General features: G+C 38.2%; 1 protein-coding gene across 3 annotated transcripts in view; it reads right to left on the reverse strand.

The window, feature by feature from the left end:
* Positions 1–22950, reverse strand: part of LOC110842575 (furin-like protease 1, isoforms 1/1-X/2) — a 61220-nt gene that overhangs the window by 25853 nt on the left and 12417 nt on the right. For all 3 annotated transcript variants that reach the window (XR_004834197.1, XM_035848854.1, XM_022088350.2), the window contains exons 2-7: positions 19128–19226; positions 18771–18947; positions 12932–13060; positions 2884–2919; positions 2762–2822; positions 2504–2572 (exon numbers count right to left, since the gene is read on the reverse strand). Coding sequence is in view for 2 of the 3 variants with exons in the window: in XM_035848854.1 (XP_035704747.1) it covers positions 2504–2572; positions 2762–2822; positions 2884–2919; positions 12932–13060; positions 18771–18947; positions 19128–19226 (571 nt within the window). In the remaining variant the exon portion in view is untranslated. The remainder of the gene's footprint in view (positions 1–2503; positions 2573–2761; positions 2823–2883; positions 2920–12931; positions 13061–18770; positions 18948–19127; positions 19227–22950) is intronic.

Here is a 22950-nt window from a genome sequence, read left to right on the forward strand (position 1 = left end):
TCTATTAAATCTCACTCTCCCAGTCTCGGCTTCCATTCCCCATAGACGACTCCAACTCAAAGGCTTGATCAGTAAAAGATGCACGATCGAGCAATGAGAATTACTAGGCGAAATTATTCCCTTTTAGTTTCTTGACATCATTTTTCTTAGGTGGTGTACGAATAAATGTCTCCTAAAATGCAATGGTTATTGAAGGGAAGGGGATTTTCGAAAATGCTAATAATCATAAGAAATATTTAATTTGCTGCAGAGATAAGTCGTCTTTTTTGACACGTGTTGTTGAAGGGAGCAATCAACTGAAGACTATCGAATCATTTACGGCAATGCCATTAGTGCAATTTTCTATTCAACACTTTCCTAATAATAATCCATCACATTCTCAGCTGCTCACTCTAATCTCACAAAATTACTCTCACTCTCGTCGTCGGCTGCTTGATGATGGATTATTTACATCAAAAACTACCTCCCTCGGCTTGGCGTTCAGAGTTTCACACCACACCGCAGGTTTCATGATCGGAGCCTGCGGGCGAATTGCCACCCATTTCACGTCAGGACGCGTTACCAACCACACCAGCAACCCAAAAGCAAATGAAGTCTGTTACATAACCTAATGAACGCTAACAACATTCCATGTTTCCTTTTCCTTCCCGCTGCATAATTTTCTCCGAGTAATAACTCAATTCACTTTCACTCCGTGCAAATCATAATCATTCGTCGAAGCATCCAACCAATTCCTGATGATGGCACAGTACGAATCACAGTACGAATGGTCTGGTAAGCACAAGTCAAAATTTATGAATCCGCTTCATACTCACAGTGATCATCAGTAAACAGAAGGCAACCCAGGCAGGCAGGGTGGTTAAGGTATGTACGGCAGGATTCTATAAGCTGCACATCCTCCTTTTCACGAGGAGTAAAACCAGGCAGAGATTTGAAACCAACAAAACCTCAAGCAACAAAATGCCAGATGGGTTCACTTCGTGTTCTCATTTTACTTAAATCCAACACGTTGTAAATATATCCACCAAGGGGATTTTTCGTGTATGACCAAAGGTGAAAGTAAAGCCGGATTGGTTTCGAGGTATTAGGATCAGACGAGGCACGAACCACGTACATGAGGAGAAAACGAGCTGCAATTACTTTGAACTATGGACGGACTAATGAAAGACGCCGTGTAAATAGATAAGCACACTACGTACGCCAGCTTCAACTTTCACCACACTTTGGAGCTAAAAATTAAAACATGACGAAACACAGGTCATATATACCGTGCATTATTTGCATGCCAATTTAATTTTTGATGCTTTGTCTAATGCTAATAAATTTTCACGTTAATCTACTTATCTATAACAGTGTCAATATCATTGCATCGCAAAACTTTTCTGTATAATAAGGAACAATTGAAGTTAGACATTTGTGTTTGTTTGAATATTATATATTGAGTGTCAATTTTTGTAAGTTTTAGTAGAGGGTGTACTGAAATTGAGTGTAGGCATAGGGTTTACTTTATAACCGTATATAACTGACTGACTTACAGCTTAATCGAGTATCTAATATAAATGTAATACACAAATAAATTTGACTACTATATGTGGCACCATTACAAAATTATTATCTGCTAATATGAATATATAAATAACTATTATTTAGTATCTAACTTTCACCTACTTGGGCATAAGTGCTTATGTGATGATGCCTACACATCGTTTTTTTAAAGCTCACCATGCGTAGTTGCTTCGTTTTTATTGAACGAGATCAAAACTGGTATATAATGAGACAATCAAATCAAAGTGAAGTCTCTAAACTACTGTTACATTCGTATTTGTGAACTCCCACCGATGTCAGCAACAGACATATAATCTTAACTCCATGATCGTGCATTTGATGCCACAAGTCGTATAATTGCCGTTAGTTGCAAAAAGCGTCTTCAGTTCTGCCTGTTCAACCAATTTCACTCTGACGTTGGGTAAAGGCTGTTTTCACGATGGGAACTGAGAGTAGTCATAAAGTACAGTAATTCTGGTTCTGGGCTATCCCACGAAGGCAGGGCAAGATTATTATTTCACTTTAACCACCACATCAACAGAGGTCTGTTAAGGAAAGGGTTCAATTAAACAAGGGATCATGGAGTCCATCGTGTGAAAATTTATTACGCAGAGAAAGCAAATCATGTTAATGAGCCTTTCCTCCAGAGGGTAAAAGATAACTAAAAGTGAAATAAAGGGGAGCATAAGCCCAGAGTAAAACTTGTTTACTTAAATGCAAACAGGAGAATTTCCTCTTCTGCCCAGCTTTCTCATTTCAACATTCAACTTAAGCACCAACTACGCACAACTAGTAGTAACTTGCCATCAAACTTGTCCCTGAAGAACTATTATTTTACACAGATGCATTCTTCAGCTAGTAAGTGAACATTAACCCGTCGTAAGATGTTGTGTGGATGGAGAAACACTCTATGCATGCAAGAAAATACCAATATCGTGAAGAACACATACACACTTACCACCAATATTCGCCTCGAATGCAATGCCCACGGCACAAATACTGTTGTTGGCTTCTGCAGCAACTTCTCCTGTAACAAACGATGACAATATGTATGTATTAGCAATGATTAAAAAGAGGAACAAGAGAAATTTCATAAATTCATTAGTCTCATTTTCCCTCTCAAGTTCTACATATATTTCCAGCTTAAAACTTGGTTCGTTTGAAACATTTCTCCTCCATTTAGTACACAAATAAATCCTTAAAAGTTCAAACATACCAGCACAACGCGTTCCATGACGGTTGCTATCCGTTAAATCGTATGTTGGCATTGGGTCCATCTGCAACAATCATTTTTATGAGACGGGTCAGTAAAACTACTTATAAAGTAAGAAAACTTACGTCCAAACTATTGACATCAAAACTGGCCATGGGGTCCTGAAAAAATTAAATGACATTTTACTGATAAATGTACTTTAAAAAATAAACAAGCATTATTCCAGTTTACTGGCAGACGACGTTTTTGCTTTGTTTAGATTCGAAATATTCTCAAAACAAATCTATTATGAATGCTATCAAATTCTAGCCCACAGTTCCTCCTCCCCACCCACTTCTTCGGCTAACTGTAACCATAAAGACAAAAGTAAAGTGGAGGAATAAAGAGCAAATGAAAATGGACTTACAGATGGAAGCAGAACATAATACACACGCAGCTATAGCGGATACACTATAATGCATGGATTGCGTTTACTTTTCTTGTAAAAATAATTCAGATCTCATCGGGGACTCATAATCCAAACAAAAAGAAAAAGTGCTTCCGTTCACTTCAGGATGCTTAAGCTGCAACAAAATCTAAACCAACAACGCACCCCATTCTCAGATTTAGTCTGAACAACATTACGCCGTTATTGGCAGCAGTGTATGTAGTGATACTGCCCCTTTCATCACATTATGCCTTATTTCGCTACACTTTTAAATGGTTGTCTAGTTTCTCTCCGAAAACAAGGGAACTGGATACGGATCCCATAAACCAATCGTATATCACGACGGTTTCCCATATTTTTCACCGAAACTACTCCCGGAATCCATTATTTCACTTCGGGTCTAGAACAACTTGTACTCTTTCAATTGCATTTCATGGTTGGAAATATCCAACATGCAAAATTAGGAAGACGTTACATTACTCCTCTCTTCCCACTTGATTCAATGATGTTGAATTAACAACAGGAATATGTTAGTTTATGTTGTCTGCCTTGGTCATGTTAGCCGTTATTGCACCGAAAAGATAAATTCCCAATCTACAACATCTCCATTCCCTCCTGACGGTAGAACCATCAACATTTGTAGTCTTTTAGTGTGAATACCAATGAACGTAAATTGGAATTTACAGCTTGAAAAGCAACATGATAATAATGCTTTGCCCAAGGATATAAAATACGACGATGAAAAGAAAAGCATTAATGTTTTTCAAATTGGATGAAATCCCTCCCTCCCCCGATATACGTTCCCTGGACTGGATAAATCCTGTGAATGAATGAATGGCAACGCAATTTAACTTTAAGATTAATTCAAACAAGATCGTTTCCTTATATTTTGAAATGTGACCTTTCCCTTCCTATCATCTGCATTTAAGCTGCATACACACATAATAATATTTAGGTATGTTCATTCTTTATCCGTCGTCCTATGAACGGCATGTCATATGTACGATCTGAAGATGTTCTTGCTTAAAATATGTATATCTTGAATATGAAGCATAATGTTCATCGATCCCCTCACTGAATTCCTAAAAACTAACAATGCATTTTAAAGTCCTACAACACCAACCAAATCCCCCCTCAGATTATGATCGCTGCTGAGAATAATTCAGATATTTAATACTTTCTAAAGATTTATCAGCTACACAAGAGGTGGAACTCTGCAAGTGAATTACCAATAATATTTGTCATACCAAATAATGCCCTGAATATACTTACAGACATGTCTTCTCTAAACTAAATCTATTGTGTAAACACACAAACTAGTGGTTGCAGTGTATCTGAGATTCAATTCGTATAAAAAACCAGACACAACAGGCGACAACGATGCGCGTATCCCCACCCGCACAATTTGGAAAGAAACAGTCCGATTCGGGCAGAATAAAGCAGGATTATGCTGTTACCACTTTGACTGACGAATAGATAGAAATTGGAATGAAATTACAGAGTCAATCTCCGGTCGACAAAGCCCACGCTCTTTGCTTCTCTTGTCCGAGAATGTCTAAATCTGTTTTTAGAATTCAAGCACGGGCGAACTGGCCTGAGTTTGTGCTTGTGGTTACTGGTTAAGAACAACAAAGGCGTGTGCTCCCTTGATTTTGGAGTAAACAATTTGTTTCTCTAAAAATGAACGTCAAAAAAGTTTATTTTTTTATTTCCCACCGACAAATTCAAATATTTCTGCAGACGTTACCCTAAATGGTGTCTGCAGAAAAGGTTTAAAGCTTAGAACAAATTTTGTTTTACAATATATAAATTTTCATCTTACAGCAGAAACACGACCAGAAATTATAAGTACATAAACTATTTGCAATCAACATTTATGTACTTATTCTTAAGCCTGCTCCGGACTCCATGCAATCATCACGGTTTCCATACTTCCATAATTATCTTTGAAGGTCTCGTAGAGTATTCTCTCTGACTTTTACTAAATTAGTGTGAATCGATCACAAACTTAATTAATGAAATTTGTAAAAGACACTATCCGCCAATGCTCAGGTTTGACTGAGATATTTCCATCAGAAGAAGAGAAAACGCGTAGTAAAGTTTTAAAGTGTAAAATATTTTCGCCAAATCTGACCATTAGCAGATTGTGAATTTTGCAAACCTTAGATTAATTAGGTGTCTAATCGATTATCACATTTGGTCAAAATCTGAGAGGGAGACCTCCATTGTTAATCTTACTTATGTCGACTTATGTACGAGAGCAGTAGAATCTAAAAAAAAGTTACGTAAACCGGTGAACATAATTACGATTTAACTAAGGATGAAGTACTCCATGTATCTGGAGTCAAATTAACTGTCTCTGTCTTGTTATAAATTCATGCAGAAGACTTGAACTCTATGATTAGCAGAATTTCATAATTGCTTGCAGATTGCAGACTTTCGTCAACTATTGTGATTTTGAACATGTTTGATAGCAGTCTAGCCAGCCTACTTATTACGATAAAAGGAACCCTGTAATCTGAGACCCTATGTATGTATAATGAGACCCCAAATTGCGATATTGACGTCAGGGTGAGTAGCTGTTAAGTAATAATGTAAACCAATTTCAATTCCATTTTCATTACAAAAGTTTGTGAGTACAGAGTTTAATCGACGAGGAGGTGGTGATGCAGCCTAGTTTGTGAGTGCTTCATTTAGCACCTACTTCAACTTTCTATAAAAGGTCTGTAATTTGGGATCGAGTAGCTCGGAATTCCCATATTCCGTCAAATGGATGGGACAGGAGGAAGAAGCAGAGGGTGGGTGGTCCAACACCGAGGCTGCACACCAACAGTAACTGCCTGCTCATTTCGATAATAACCATATCCGACCGAACGGGTAGTATAACAAGGCCTTTCTTTGAATCACTCAAATGATTATTTTCCAACTAATGCTTTCCTAAAAAGAGCATTTCTTGAGAAGAAAGCAAGTAAACTTATTGGATTGGAAATACTTTGCTACGTACTCTGCCCCACACAACATCATCTTGAATGGTATCTTTTCTCTCCTAGTCTTTAGTTTCGTGATTGAATATCTGAGTTAACCATTCATCCATCTGGCTCAGTGTGGCATCTATATCTCTCCAAACAGACCGTTGGGTGGCTCATTCAACTGGCTGAACACACATTCATACACACGGCCCAATTCAACATCGTTCTATCTATCTTCCGACAATTCCATTCTATTTCACTTCTTCTGCTTCCTCTTCCCATTCCATCCCCATAACTATAATTCCTTTGAGAAGTTGAGCACACCGCCACTTTCACTACACCACCATCAGTCTGCTTACAAACGGCACGGGAACACCAATAACGATTTCCCAGAAGAGCCTCACTTCCACCAAAATTCACTTTGGCGAGTAGAAAAAAGTTGAACTCAACCCTTGTTCACAAACACAACTAATAGAAGGGGAAGCTAAGGAGGACTGCCAAATTTGTGATTTCTGCCATCCAAATATTTTCCATTACTTTTAGCATTCCAAGAGTTCAAGATTACTTTACGTTTTCTAGCATCTTTTCATACAAAAACGTCCCCAATAGCGCAACCAAGTGCTAACCCCTCCAACTCTTTTATTCCAATTTCCTTCTCGCACAAAAATTCAGGCCTTCCCAAGGCCCCAAATTGTAAATGGCACTCATATATTATTTGTTCGACATAAACTTTCAAACTCGCAACTTCTAAATGACATTTTTGCATAAAGAATGAAGAAACGGCAAGCATCTGTGCATCCAGTACTTCTTTCTATCAAACACAACTTTACAGGGCTCTATGTACTCTAAACCAAGCTAGTTCATACATTACTATATCACGACTTAAAATTTCTACAAGTTTTTCAGTTTTTTCAAGTCTAATTCGAATGTTTCGCTTGCCCAAAAATTATTCAATCACGCTAGCAGGGTTTATCCTACTGGGGATACATACATACATACATAGTTTTATTGGAAATTTCTGACCATATGCATGTGTAGTAGTGCGTTGAAAAATATTAAACATTTTTAAAGACTTTGATAATTTTGTCCTTCATCAAACACATTTCACAAATATTCTCGGTGTACAAAATATATGTCATAAATATTTGGTCAAACACATGATAGTTTAGCATAATTGAGAATCGCGTTTTCTTCCGTATCACCTGAGTTGGAGATGGGTTTTCGGCAGGGTAGTGGAGACAATAACGTAAAGTTTACTTTTACTTTCACCGCCGATCTTTTTTTTCTAACCCGTTTATTTTAACTTTGTCCTACCAGCAGCAAGAATACTTTTATAGTCAAAGTCTTGCAGAATCAGGAAAGCGCTAAAAATGGTAACTGAGCACGAACCTGCGAGAAAGAGCAGCCAAGACGTTCACATGAAATTATATATGCAATGAATAAGCACATTAGGCCTGCAGGAGAAAGAACAAAGCTCGACTCCTTTTTTCTCATTATTTCAAGACAAGGTACAACCCGCTACATTTATTAAAGCGTTGTACGCATTACATGGCTGCCTCTTGAGGGAAAGGGGAGGAATAAGATTGCAAAGGATGAAACAAAGTACTTCATTACGCGTATCTCGGCATCAGCATTTAATTTCCCACTAAAGTTTTAGTTAAGATTGAAGACGAATATTTTCAATTTCTTTGTCCGCACAGCAATGTCATTGTTTCTAATTAACAAACGGAGAGAAATTCCTAAGCAGAGCGAAATTAAGTGAAGTGATATAACAGGCATATATGAATACCATTGAATTCTTGGTTTTCAAAAATCATTTGTCCAAAAATCGAGTCGGATTATGATCCCCTGCAATCTCTGGTTCAACTATTATTTACTAGATAAAATTTAATAAAATGTTAGAATAATAGCATAACCTCGCCAACTGCATACTTAACGATGCATACAAAACGACGCAATAAATACACTGCTGCTGAATTATTCTCCATAAAGAATAATGGCAGTTATGAAATTCCTGTAGGAAAGCACCTATTACTGAAAGATGTTGTATAAAACAATATTAACATGTAATTCAGACGGTCTGATAGCTTCTCAGCGTTACACAACCATCACCAGCTTGAATACTGCAGCTAATTAGGCATACACCGCCGTAGAGTTATTTACAGATATGTTGGATACTATACTATCGAACCAACCTTCAAAATAGAATAAAAAGTAATATAAATACAATAAATATAAAAATTGATACACAGAGGTTACTGTGCTGTGCGTAACAATTTGTCTATGTAATTAATTACTAATTGATTGCATCTTTCTCATGAAATGCTTACAAAGTGGGTCGGACGATGGAGGAAAACTGAGTAGACGAACCAAATCACTGTGCAGACTGTCACCAGTGTTTTTCATGCGGTTAAACATTCATATGGGAAAACAGTGGCATTTTTCAGAGAAAGCTTTGGTGTCCGGTCCTACGGCGTCCTTACGGAAACACCAAATAAGAAACTGATGAACCAGAACGCTGCTGGTCTTCCGCCGCTCAGTATGCTTTCACCCGGACTTTTTATCCTTCATTCTATCCAACTTAAGATTGCTTTCTTCTGTCTCTTTTTTACTTTGAGAATTTTCAGCCTCAGTCGGCGGATCCGTCCGTCACTCCGTTCTGCTTCCGTACGTTAACTTAAACTAACCAAACTTTTTTTTGGCGTCAGTGAACATGTTCATGATTTGACACTGACACAGGCAACACTATAGACTACGGTCTGAAGAGCCAAATGAAACGAAGCGGTATTGGAAAACACTGGCCGAGGAGCAGTACAAAAGTATTAGGAGGCAGCAGTTTCCAAACTGCCGACACGTTTTCGATAGACACCAATAGCGTAACACGATCAGCACAATAATAATGGTTACCACTTCTTGGAGGAACGTGGAGGATCGATGTAGTAATATGGCGGCATAAATCTCCAGTGGTAGGACTGTATACAAGAAGTAGTGAGTGACTGCAAACTCTTTCAGTTTTATAACCTCCGTCACTTCACAGTTCGTTGATAATCCTCAGAGAGCATCGTCTCCTCGTTTCTTCCTTGCTTCGTTCGTACACAGTCACAACAAGCAAACTGCTCCACCCTCCTTCCTTTCTTGACACCACTTCACCGTTCAAGTACAAGACTAAGTAAAAATTTGTTCTGTCGTATCATCAATCATCTTCAAATACTGGGGAAAAATCACTTTTCATCTTTTTCTCATAAAGTTTCGATAATATTGAGCCGAGCAGAGGGAAAAGGAAGAAGATGATGATGATGATGAAGTATTCAAATGAGATGATTCAAGAAAAAATACTCATGCCGACTTTCTCTCATATCCGACTCACCCGCCCCACCACTTCTATTTCTTCATAACAAGTTCACAGAAGCTAGAAATTCAATAGACCGTCTTCAAAATGGACGAGTCCTGCAGTTCCGGATCACTGCACAATAAAAATTATCCCAAAATTCCATTTCCTATTCGTGGTAAGTACTTTAAAAAATATGCGATGATACACTGTGTCCATGTTGATACTGTATCAGAATAACAATAAAGTTGGGTGGATGAATGCATGTACGTCTTCTAAATTTGGAAAACCCTATCTCATGACCAATGGAATCTGGAACAAATGGACAGACAGAATAGACAGAATTTCTTCGAACGCATGATGAATACAGATTTCAAATGTTAAATCAGTTTTCCTACATTTCTTTCCAGCTCATTTTACTGACATGGAATCTCAATTTCAGTTCGCTTGAACCACTAACAAAATGGAAACATTCCTTCGGATGATGCTCAACGAAAACTATTTCAGTTGCTTACATATCGCCATTATTAAGTAGTTCCAAACATTGAAAGATTTTATGTATGTACTTACATAAATAGATAAGTATGAAGCAATGTTGCCCAACTAGAACTCGTCTGTGCTTATTAGCCTCCTTACAGTATAATTGGTCCCAAAAAGTCTCGAGTAAAGTCCCAAATCCATTTCCAGGTCAGGATTTATCAAGTAAATCCCGTCTGTTTGTCTGTTTCGCCCATGTATTCTTATGCAGACCAGACCACCGTAGACTCAGGACTCTTCCTCAGTGCTAGGAAGGTACATAGTTGCATTCAAAGGGAAAGGTTTGGAATGGGAATGGTTACCTTCATGACAGTGAGCACAATACCAAATAAAACGGAGGTGAAATTGTGAATCTTACATTCAAAGCATCACACATCCGAGGAAAGCTGCTAAAATCCTCGTGGATGATGAGGGACGTAAATGACAAACCGGGTAGTACACAAGTATGATTGGAAGGAGAGAGGAGAAAGCTGTGGACGTGGAGCGAACCTTGTCAAGCAAGAAAAGTCTTAGCAAGGACACGGCTCACCTCGAGTGCAGTATAGATTTGAAGTTTGCCAACGTTCAGGCTGGACGGACATGACCAAGCATATCATTTCAACAACCGCAGCAACAACCACCATTATTATTGCATTGCGTCCGCATTCCACTCACAGACTAACTACTTAACTACCTACAAACCCCACCTCATTTCTCAGAGTGGGATTTCTATTACTTCGAATTACTTGCTTAAACCGGATCCAATTCCAGTTATCATTATTCCCCTTACATCCATGCAGTCGTAGTGTGACGCATTTTTCAGCCAGTGTGCATACCAAACAGCCAAAACTTACAGAAGCTATCTATAAATTATAGGATTTGTGTCCGATTGTAGATTCTAAACGTGTACAAGGAACGACGTGCACTATAAAGTATTTCTAAATATTATGTACTAACCACAAGATTTGTAGAGTTGCCCAAACTCACCAAAACATCTTGAGAGTTTGGTGAGTAATCTCATTATAATCATACAACTATGTGTACAGTGCTTCTGTATGTTTATGAATTCTTGAAAATAATTCACCGTATTATTATAAATATTCTCGATGATTTATGTGAAGTTTGCAAAGACGGATTAGATCCCGAAAGGTCAATAATTCCCACGGCATTTTACATAGTACAAAGAATTCTTCACAGCAAAAGCTTATGTCGGCTTTATGGTCTATCGTAGTCAAAAATATACAGCCAATATCTGACAAAGACCAAAATATTTCTATTCCATACCTCATTCTGTTCTGAGCTTTGAGATGAGCACTCTGAGCCCTCATCTGAATGCGAAGCAAGTTGTACATACATACATGCAAACCATCCTCAGAAAATATTCGTATAAAGGCAAAGATGGGAGAAAAATAGTCATCCACGATTTATGCATTCTCTGTGTCAAGGCACAATCCGGGTCTGTGTCGCTTTCTTCCTGTCTCCCACTTTCCCCATGCTGTAGCATCTCCAGTAAATAATAGGTCTTTGCTCTCCGCGTGTCCTCTCCCTACTTTCTCGCCTCCCACATCTTCTGCTGTAGTCTGTAGTCGAAAAAAGCAGAGACTCACTCACCACCACTACATAGTACGGCATGGCAGAGGCTTTCTTGCTGCAGGATTGGCGGCGTGGCTGTCATCTTCGGTTCGTCGTTCCTTTGCTCAAGATCAGCAGCAGCAGAAAAGTGCCTTGAAGAATAGGTTGATCTTAACGAGACTACGATATGCAATGTACAGCACACAGCAGTCGCACAACTAAAGCATGCTCCTGTTGGGGTGACTGTAAAGATGTGAGTTGGATTTACAATTTCCATCTTTAAAGAAGCAAGGAGAGAAATAGACGAATAACTTGAGACTCGGCTCCAGAGAGAGCGAGCTACATGTGCAGATTTTTCCTCCTTTCGAACAATAAGCACACAACGTGTCTTTTTACTCTTTATGACAATCGAGCTTACTTTTAAAACCACAGGCATGCTAAGCCACGTGTTTTTCTTATTCATACTGCAAGGCAGCATGCTGATTACGGATGCATCAATCCAAGATCAAATAATGTCAAGTCGGTTTCCCAATTTGCCAGGTTCCTGTCTCCTGGCTCCTTTTATCCCATATTCTATCATTTTCAATGGAAATCAAACGTTGAACTTTTCTGCCACCAGAAACATCCGTTGTGATAAAACACACACACACTCACACCCAAACACATAGCCTTTGTCAACGGCTTCAAATGGATTACGCGTCTTTTTATCTTTGATTCAAAACCTTTCCTCCAGAGATTGGAATTAGTTATCTGATTTATAAAGGAGTGACATAGAATTACGTGATTTTCATTTGCAAATATATTGTGCCATTTTGTCGGAATTTATGAACATTGTATGCAAATGAGCATCGACATCGATCGACACGACATCGAGATATTCTCTATCATTTTTTAAATGCAGATGTCGTATTTCCTTCCTACATTAGGAATTATACATTGCGCCATGGCCCATGAAAATATTCTTCAGACAAACCAAAATTTACAATCCCAAGGTATACTAATTGGAAGGGACTGCCTTTGAATTTATAATTTATACAGATAACAAATAAAACTTTTGGAAAACCTACCCAAAAATAAAACCAGGGATATTCAAAGACCTAAAAATCAATGTATACATATATACACATATACATATATTTCTATCAAGAATGAACCTGGGATAGCAGTTGTGGGGCAGGAAGTGTAATTTATGACATTATTATGCGTGGGACAGGTTTTGAAGGGTCAACTGACCTAATCGATAGGATGGAGGAAACAAAGCACAAGAATGAACTTCACACAAAATATCTATTTATATGTTGCAAATAGACGTGTCTAAAAAATAAGGTTCATAAAGCTCGAGAAACAAAGTTAATACTTACAAAGTTGCTTTTAATGTCTGGGTGATCATGTTCTAATCCGTCATCCAAAATTGTGACCACAATCCCTTTTCCGGTAATTCCTTCATTCCATGCTTCTATCACGTTCATGTCCAATCCAGCTCCACGATTCTGCGAAAAAAGAAATAAATTCATAACATATAAGATACTTGGACGCCATTTGTGTACATCAAAACGATGAAATTGGGCTACTGCACAAATAGCTAACGCAAGAGGCGATAGTTCGACTCCAAAGTATATAGACTTTCCGACAAAGCTTTTACATCACGAATCGTCCAACTTTCTTAACTATTTCACATTCTCTCCAAAGTAGTAGGACAAACTTTGTGAGATGACAACAGTGTCAACGGTCTGACGGGACTTCACTTGCTAGACTCATCACTTCTCCACTTGGACCGGAAAAGGAAGAAGTCGCGGCAGTCGGTACGATGGTGGCAGGAAGGGGAACGAACACGTAAGGAAGACCCAGCAATAAAAACTAACCTTGCACATAAAGTCATACAAACTATAAAGTAGTCATCTTCATTGCCCAAACTAACATTAGCACCAATCTATCCACCCGAATGAATCTGCTATCATCCTATTTCACAAGTCATCACCACCACTGGTGATGACTGGCGTGTGAAGTAATATCTGTGAATACAGGTGGCCACGTAACTCACATACACCGATTTCCATCATTCCTTGACGCCGTTATGTTAGTCGGCGAATTCTAAAATTATTATGATCACGGCTTCTGTCCATTCTCTCACGTGGAAGTAATTTTATTTGAGCAGGGAGCAGAGGAAGTTGTAGTAGATATGAATGAGCAGTATCAATCAGAATCCATTCAAACAATTTTGTATTCCATCTCAATTCATTTATTCCTCAAAAAAGAACTTCCTTTCGACATGTGGACTATCTAAACAATTTGTTCGTTTCAACGATTCAAAAGACGTGAGCGAACGTTTTTTTTCTCTCGCAACAATTTCGATTCATATCTGACAGGTGGATTGAAATATGATTCGGGCTAAAAAGATATCGGAAAAAACAGCACCGTATAAATTATCTCCAATACAGATAATATCAGAAAGGAATTTAAAATTATTTGAAATACTTTACCCTCGAATCGAATCTATGCAGATACAGTTTAAATATGGCATATGATTAAAAGTACTTAGTAATTTATTTTGCAATTTTACAAAGTGTTATTCAAAGTGTATATTGCGTGTTTCATAATTAAGCCCATTCATCCTCAGTTTGATGTTTCTGTATAAACGAACGGGGTCGATACTAAAACAAAGTAAAACAAAAACAACGTGGCCTGGTGTCACACAATAAGCAAACAATATGAAAAACCGTCATTCCCAATTGTGTTGTCAAAGAGGAAGGCAGTTTGTAAAAAATGTGAATGGGTATAATGTCACCCACCAGAACTATGGTGCAATGCTATATATATTGCTATATATATTGCAACTATATTGCAATATGGTGCAATTCACTCACAGAATCAAATGCTATGTACATATGCTTATGCCATATATGTGTCCATGTACATATGAAGGTATGGGAGTATAGGAGCGGTGTGAAGGAATATCGCCGTTGGATAATCCAAACCCAGTTCAAATCGTTTGTAATGAAAGAGCAGTTCTGGCGATGTTGTGGAGTGGAGCAGTAGGAGGAGAAATAGTAGAATGCATTGCAAGTAATCCGCTGTGGGACCAAGTAAAAAGAGAGAACTTTTACTTTGTCTTTCACTTCCCATTTCCGAGTGTGGTGGAAGTGTTGGAGACTGACATATGGCATTATTCAGCGTCAAAAAACTTTTCTAGGGCACTGAGCAGGCAATATCAACCAGCAGCAGAATAACCTCACTGTTCTGACCATCGTAATCAAAAAAGCGATAAATTATGACCACCCTACCGTACCATTAAACATAGAATATCATACTTCTTCCAAAATATCAAATAAATCAAATGATACACTACACTGCTACACACTAGAGCTCTCCCGCTGCAACTCGCATTTGTTCGAAAAGTGAGTGAAAGAAATGGTGTGGCATGTACGGGAGAAGGGTTAATCTCAGGAATACAACCACCACAACACTTTGCGGTAGACACAAATTATAAGACAAAACCACTCCCTCGGAAGCAAGAGTAGCAGTAGATTATTTTTTATATTTGCGTGCACCAAAACATTCTAAGCGATAAATACCAGAGAGAAAACACGAAATAATTCAGCCGTGGTTTCAAATAAAGTAATTAGTTTCAAAGAAAACTTTCAACAATAGAGGGAAGGATGAACTTTAAAACTTTACAAAATATTTTGGATTCATAAGAAATAGCAGACCACGCAGGGGGGTCCAACGCTCTGATGCCCCTCTAGTCCGAACTCACAAATGGCCATTTTAATTATTCTCCAGCTCTACTACGGTTATCAAACTTTTCCGAGTACTTTGTTATTACAAAAGTACTATTCAAACTACTCCATCAATGTGAGTGAGTGAACCAATCAGTTTGGATAGAGTCGATTTTAGTATTTTATGCTTGTGAACGGCGTAGAATTTACCAGACTCAACCAACCACCACGCACTTTAAAGGAAGAATGTGCAGACATCCTCGAGTAAATCAAGTCAAAAGTTGAGCCCGTATGATTCTCTTTGGGTTAAAGGGGTGAAGTAAATGACCCAAAAGTGTGATTCTACCATGATACTTTTTGTAGGAGGATTGGATTTTGGTCGATGTCGGTGGTATATTTGAGGTGTCCGGACTTTTCTCTGTAATAACTCCTGTTTTTCATTTCTGCGAGCGAATGCTTCATCACATCGCAAACTTTTGTTCCTTCACCATTGTAATACATACTTCACTGCACCGGCTGCGTGTCTTGTTGAACACATTCGTGATTTGACGGTCACTTTCCTCGCAATTTTTCTTGCCAACTTGTCTCAAACTCTGATAAGTTGTGTAACTTTGGACCTTTACATGAAATTACATGCTTGATCAAAAACACACCAAACAAAGAAATGATGTTTGCAGACAAAAAGATTACTGACGAAAGATGCATAGAGAAAGTTATATATTGCACTAGGTGCCTACAACACCTATAAAGAGCCGCAAGAATCACTCGATAACATCACCGGGGAGGGGATACTGCATACAATATAGATATGTACGCCTGGTTCGTACAATATCATAAACTTTATTGTCATAAAATCAATTTAGGCCAGAAAGCAAGCTCCATAAAGAAAATCTGCCACAAAAAAAAACCAAGCTTTTAACTAAGAGAATCCATTTCCAATAAAATCTGCCCGATACGCTACTACCAACTTCGAATTCAATCACAATAGTGGTAGTTTAACTTTGATATTTACTGCATTAAATGGACTTTATTTTATGGTTTGAACCACGCAACTTTTCCCGAACGTACCACAGCATGGAGGCAAATATCTAACACAGACAAGAAATTTGAAGAGATTCTCCTCAATGTGCAGCAGCAACCCACTGTCCGTCGTCGGTTGTTAGTAGTTGAACTAAAACCACTCAGCCTATTCAGCTTCCTACTTATGTACATACATAGATACACACAGCAATACAATCCGTTCACAGAAAGGAAGTTGGAAAAGGAACATAGCCTCTGTTCGAGGAGGGAAGTGTAACATCAACTTAACTTCAGGAAACCATCTTCTTTTAGCTTCTTCACTGAAGAAAGAAAAGAACAACTAACTTATTGCTTCGGTTGGGACAATGCCCCACACAACACATGCCTAATGGTGAGTTCACAGCATAAAGAGTTCACCACCACTCGAGTCGATTTTGGTCAGAAGAGTTTCCACACGGTAAATATATTGCTTTTGAAGAACTTGCGTATTTTTTAACCAACCTTCATCAAGTCGTTGCTGGTTGTACATATATTGTACCACATTCTACGTTCATGAGAAATTAGTGAAATCGAAGATCGCAACACGCTCAATACAGAGATGATGCTATCAAAAAAGGAAAATGTGGTTACTTGAGGAATCTGTAAGCCACTGTTCACCAAATGAATGGCTTCCATAAAGACCTTTCCCAGCCTTTCCCCAACCTACTTAACCTAATAGGGCTTCCACCATCATCACCATCAGCACGAGATAGGTCCTTGTTGTTTCGTTTTTCACTCCTTTTTGTTCTCCACATTTATTTAGGGAAGGTCTTGCTTGATGACAAAGTAAAGAAGGGATGAATAGATGAGGTAAAAATGTTGGACAAGGAAAAAAAGACATAACTTTCACTTCTTCCCGGACAGCAACCTTGTTGCATTTCGCCAAGAGAGAAGGCTGGTTAAATCGAGTGATATTTTTCCGTCACCGGTGGATACGCCTCTTCATTTCACTACGAACGACTGCTCCAAACAAAGCCGAGTGGTAGGAGCAAGCATTTAGTGAGTCAAGAATATATATACACTCAACTTTCACTACACTCACTTTCCCCCTTTTGTCTTTTCTCGAGTGGTGAACAAAAAACTTTGTCTGTCTCGCATACATACACCATCCTCACAGCAAGACCAAGTTATTTTACTCCTTTTTCTTTGTTTGGAGAATGAGCCTGAAAGAAGAGTTAGGCGAGACAGATATTATTGTGTCGGTCGGTGGGTGCTTGACTCTGCTGCGAGTTCAGTTACACATACCTCGTCCACTTAAGTAGTACAACCTCGCTGTATATTATTCTATGCATAACGGTTATGCATGGTTACGAAACAAAGGACTTGTAGTTGGTGGAACATCATCGCTATGCGCTCTGGTATTGCAATGGAGAAGGCGGTCGGTGAAAGTCTCATTATACAAAACATGCACCAAGTAATGTTTACTTCCTGTATTGCATTCTCAAAACCCTTGTTTATTTCATTCTCATGATATTCAACAACAAAGTCCCTAGAGCTAGTTTTGCCAACTCTCCACTCCATTGTTATCCAAACGATGTCCCACCAATTCTTAGTTGCACATTGAATTGAGATATCTCTCTTGCAACATTTCACTCTCAGCAAACCAGAGAACTCTTGCCTCCACAAACTATGTTCTGTTCAACTCATTAAGGAGGAACATTCACCGTTTTGTCCTCATGTCTGTAATTAGGACAAACTTTAAATGTAAAGTGTGCCATATTGCTTAGGGTGGTGGGATAAGACCATGGGGAAAGTCCTCGCTTCCTTGCAGTGCTACTAAATAGACGCTTAAGCAACTCCAACTGCTGAATAAAGGTAGACTCGGACTGTAAGGTCTCGCCAAAAACCCAAACTCGTCTTCTGTTAGCTACATTGCTTGTCTGTTGACAGTAAGTTCTGTAGATTTCAAAAAGGATTTGACTACACAACTAACTACATCCTAACTGGCATTCATTCCAACAAACTCACATTCATGAATAAACATGAACACGAGCAAATGAGACGCTATTCCCGTCTATTTCCATTTTGACTTCATTAGTATTCAAGTGTATTCCACAAGTACTCAAGTGTCCAATACACGGAGGGAAATAATGTGAGGAAATGACTCCGGTTACAATAAAATCAGTTGGTGGATATAATAAAGACGACATAGTGGAGTGGCAACTGAGCTATACTTACTTCCACAACTTTCACCAACACGGTTTCATGGTTGGCAGTTATATTCTTGAATAGCTCCATTTATAGCAGTTCTAGGACTCATCGTCACTCGATTTAGTCATTAAAATTCTCAAAGAAACAAGTTGTGCGAATTCATCTCAATAGCCTTGTTCTGATATGATATGATGTGAGATAGCCAAGAGACTCTTATAAATGGCTACATAGACATTCATGTTGCTTAAAAATTCGGCAAAAACCGCTCACTTACCAGATACCATTGACCAATCCACCTCGGGTCGTTAAAGTTGAAAGTCTTTGACCGTCTGGCAGATCTAGATTTGCCACGTTCTCCTCCTCCACGTCCTCCTGATCCTGTTGGTAGGGAAAGCTGGAGAAAGTCACGTTTCGACCGTCGCTTTACTTTTTGTTGTTCAGCCCACCGTACCTAAAATAAATAAAATTCTCATAAAATAACTTTCTGTTAATTTAACATGACAAAAATTGGACAGCGATAGTAAACTACGCTCTCATGCTCGTAAGGATTTCCATAATGCTGACGACAAACGCTGACATTATTGTACTTTTGTTTATCCATTTTTTAGATCTTAATTAAAAATAACCTTACCGTAGGTTCTCTTATAAGGCGCCCATGAACTTGTGCATGAGCGTCCAGCGATCTTTTGGCAACTTTTCTGTGAACAAGGTGATAATAGTCGGGAAAAATCTGCAAACAAAACAAGAAAGATAGCTAATTAATCCAGTAAACACATTTCCAAATTAATGAGTTCCGTTTATACAAGTTCATTATTTATCTATCCATCAGGAATTGGTTCAAGTAAGACGAATTTTCTGTCTACAGATATATCTACTGTCGACAACAAACCCGTTTCAGTTGTTCATTTCTGTTGCTGTCACCAATAAAAGAAAGCAGAAGTGACAGTTTGAATCTCCTTCAAATCCAACACATGATTGGTCGATGATCTGTAACTGCGATGACTTTAGCTATCATGAACCGTAATATTGTTACAAAGTCGTTTGTCACTTTTGAAGGGAAACTTTCTCATCTATTTTCTGTAGGTCACGTTGTTGTCGTTATATTTGACAGTTTAAGTAACAGACAAATCCACCAGACATACAGCTTTTTAGTAGAGAGTATTAGGGACTAGTTCCAATTGCAACCTGATTGTATATATATAGAGAGTAGACGAATGATCCAGTGCTCTACAAAGGCACCGTAAGTTTCCATCAATGTGAATCGAGTTTACGAATAAGAACAAAGGGACATGCGAGGTTTTCATACACAGCATACATTGTATTGATGCAGATCTATGTGTAATCTGACTTTGACAGCATGCAATACATTTAAGCCAGCATTGCCAACAAGGATTGCCAACAATTATAACAAGATTAATAGCCGTTAAATATTTCAAACCTCTTAATATTCACCATGGGATAAATAATTATAGTGAGTGGGAGGCCAGCTAGTAAAAGGTAATATTTAGCAATGTATACAATGTCGTCATATGTAGTCCAATGGTCCAATAAGCTTAAGGCTAAATTACGGCTTCGAACCCGGACGGTTGCATTCATACTTTTGCCATGATTGTCATAATAACTGGTCGACACCATCGCCAATTTCCACAACCACAGGACCAGTAAGGTCATTTTCCTCGTGCACTTCAGCCGGGTATATATTATTATATAATTTGTATGACGATTCTTCCGTTTTTTAGAGCTTTGGAACTTTCCTTGTATGAATTTATTATGATATTATATCTTAATAAAGGGTTTCAATTCTCTAAAATTTATTGAACTATGAAAGAAAAAATTGGATGGTATAATGTTCAAACGAATGTGCAACGCAGTCTTGCAATACAGCCAAGCAAAGCATAACACATCCACATAGACAACTAGAGTTGCTTTCTCCAAACAGCACATTGGACTCATCCTGTCGTCCATACGAAAATACGTATACGCAGTTATGTTCACGTTACACGTCTGCAACTTTCAAACTTTCCTTCCTTCCTTTCACCATCTCATTTTCCTGGTGCACGAAGGAAGCTATGCACCACAATGAACGAATATTATTCAAAGCGTCCACTTTCACTGCAAACTAAATAAACTACAAATGAATTCTCATTTTGTTGAGTTCATTTCATTCAGACCATTATTTCAAACTCAGTCGGTACTATGTGTAGTCCTTGTTCTTTGCTTCAGTAAGTTTGAACGAGCACATGTAAAGCATAAAAGACTTGCCTAGCCCGTGCAGATGTTCATATAAATAAAGTTTTTCATTTGTACTACGTACATATATTTATTATTGATTGAGATACAAAAATGAGAGCATCCGAGAGTAATTGACTGAAGCCAAGCTTTGTCGAATCTTAATAATATGCAATATAATAATTACTTTGAGCAAGGTTAATTATAGCCCAAATTAAAAACATAAGGTTCTAGACAGACTGGAATTTAATCCTGTTAAATTTGAACAGGTCTCGATATAAGGAGAATATTCTGATTATTCTCGTAAACGCTTAGATATCATGCATCTCATGCACGCAAGATTTGTTCACATATGTCAATCCTCCACTGGAATGGAGCAGAGTTGATCACAAAAGGAATAATGGTTGTTAAAATAATGGATAGGAAATCACGAACATTAACAAAAGCCGTAATCCAGTTACATTCAGTACACAGAATGGTGACAACTTGGATCTGACGGCTGTCGTTGCAGCAACAACGACGACGACCCGTTATTACAGAATTGATACTTGACTCACAAAGAAGTTACAGAGTCGGATAGATGATATGTATTTCGTTTTGTCTATCATTCATCCAATCATTATGGCAATTTCCACGAAACGAGGTAAACGGATATACATAAAACAACAAAAGTTACATTTGCTCACATTTCAATCATTCGTTCTCTCTCTATCTCTCGCTCTCTAACATCATTACAACTGTTACACACCTCAGTTTAGCTCAACTTTTTACGAGTTCAAACATGCGTTTATTTAAACTAGAAAACACTTAAAAGCTCAAACGTCCTTTTATGTTCGTCTCTGTTGGAGAAATAGAAAAAATGAGCATACAAAGGGTTCTTTTTCTGTAAAAAAAAAATACAATATCTGCTTAACTTTGGTAAAGTAGACCAAAGTCGTACAACATTTGCAGAGGAGCAAAGTGGGACTAGGACAGTAAAACAAACAAAACCTGCACAATTCCTATTTATCCTACCATCATTTATGATGAAACAGATAGTTTTCAGGCGTCAAGAGGGAGAGAGTAAACACAAAATATCAAATAAAGTCGTGCCTCATGATATACCGAAAGAATTGAGAAAAAGGTGTTAACGTGGCACATAAACCTCTCCGAGGAAATATTACATCTCCTTGCCAGAAATTCATTTCCTTCCCCCACTGTTGACTGTCAAACTATCTCAAACTCCAACCACAGCAATTTTATGAAAAACTCAATAACCGACACGGCGACGACGACGCTCACTCACCAGAAAAGTAAATGGAAAGAAGCCTTCTAGCAAAAGAGTGAGAATCCAAGTAACAAACAGACTGCTTTTGAACTGAACGTATCTCGTCTCGTCTTGCTGATATGACATGAGATGCAGTCCTTATTTATTTACTTCAAATTTCATAGGTTTTACACAATCCCCTTTCGTCTTATTCACCCTATCTCTTGCTTCTCCGAGTCGGATTTGCTTATTTCCTTTCCTACGACCTGGATCTGGCAGGTTGTCGATGCTCCCTAGAACCTGCCTTTCCATTTAACCACTCAACATATCAACAACCATGATAAGTAGATATGTACCATAATTGATAGCTACATATAATTTATTACAGTCTATCTTTCAGGAATGATCTGCGAATTCGCCATTGTTTAATTAATTAATCGTATCGTGGTTTATTCTTGTAAGGTTAATTCATTACAACTATTAAGGTCAATCCATTCATCTGGTGAAAGTTGGCAGCAGGCAAGTGTGTTGATTGTTTTTGTTAAAAAATCCCATTATCAAAAAGTGTGGGATGTAATTTACCAGAAAAACTATCCATGTATTCATCTCATTTACTCGTTGTCAGCATAGTTTGAAGAACGACAAGATAAACCCAGCTTCAAGATGTCAAAAGGTCACATAGCTATTATAAATATGTAGCTACGGTATACATAGGAAATCCTTTGTAAAAACCTCGTGCAGGCATACGTAGTACATACAATGCTTGTCCTACTTGGCGATTAAAGATTGTGGCACAACCTTTAAAATCCAGGATTGCAATATTCTCTTTTGGATGAGCCCCGTTTCTTGCAATATCGCGTAGTACGAGATATATTCCCATTCTTCCATCGCCAAAAATCCTTGGCAAGTGAAAGTGAGGAGAAAGTCTCATTTACTTTACAGGGGATGGTTATCAGGAGAAGTGCGGGAGTAGAAAAGA

The sequence above is a fragment of the Folsomia candida genome, unplaced genomic scaffold (genome assembly GCF_002217175.1).
Source record: "Folsomia candida strain VU population unplaced genomic scaffold, ASM221717v1 Fcan01_Sc001, whole genome shotgun sequence".
Classification (NCBI taxonomy): domain Eukaryota; kingdom Metazoa; phylum Arthropoda; class Collembola; order Entomobryomorpha; family Isotomidae; genus Folsomia; species Folsomia candida.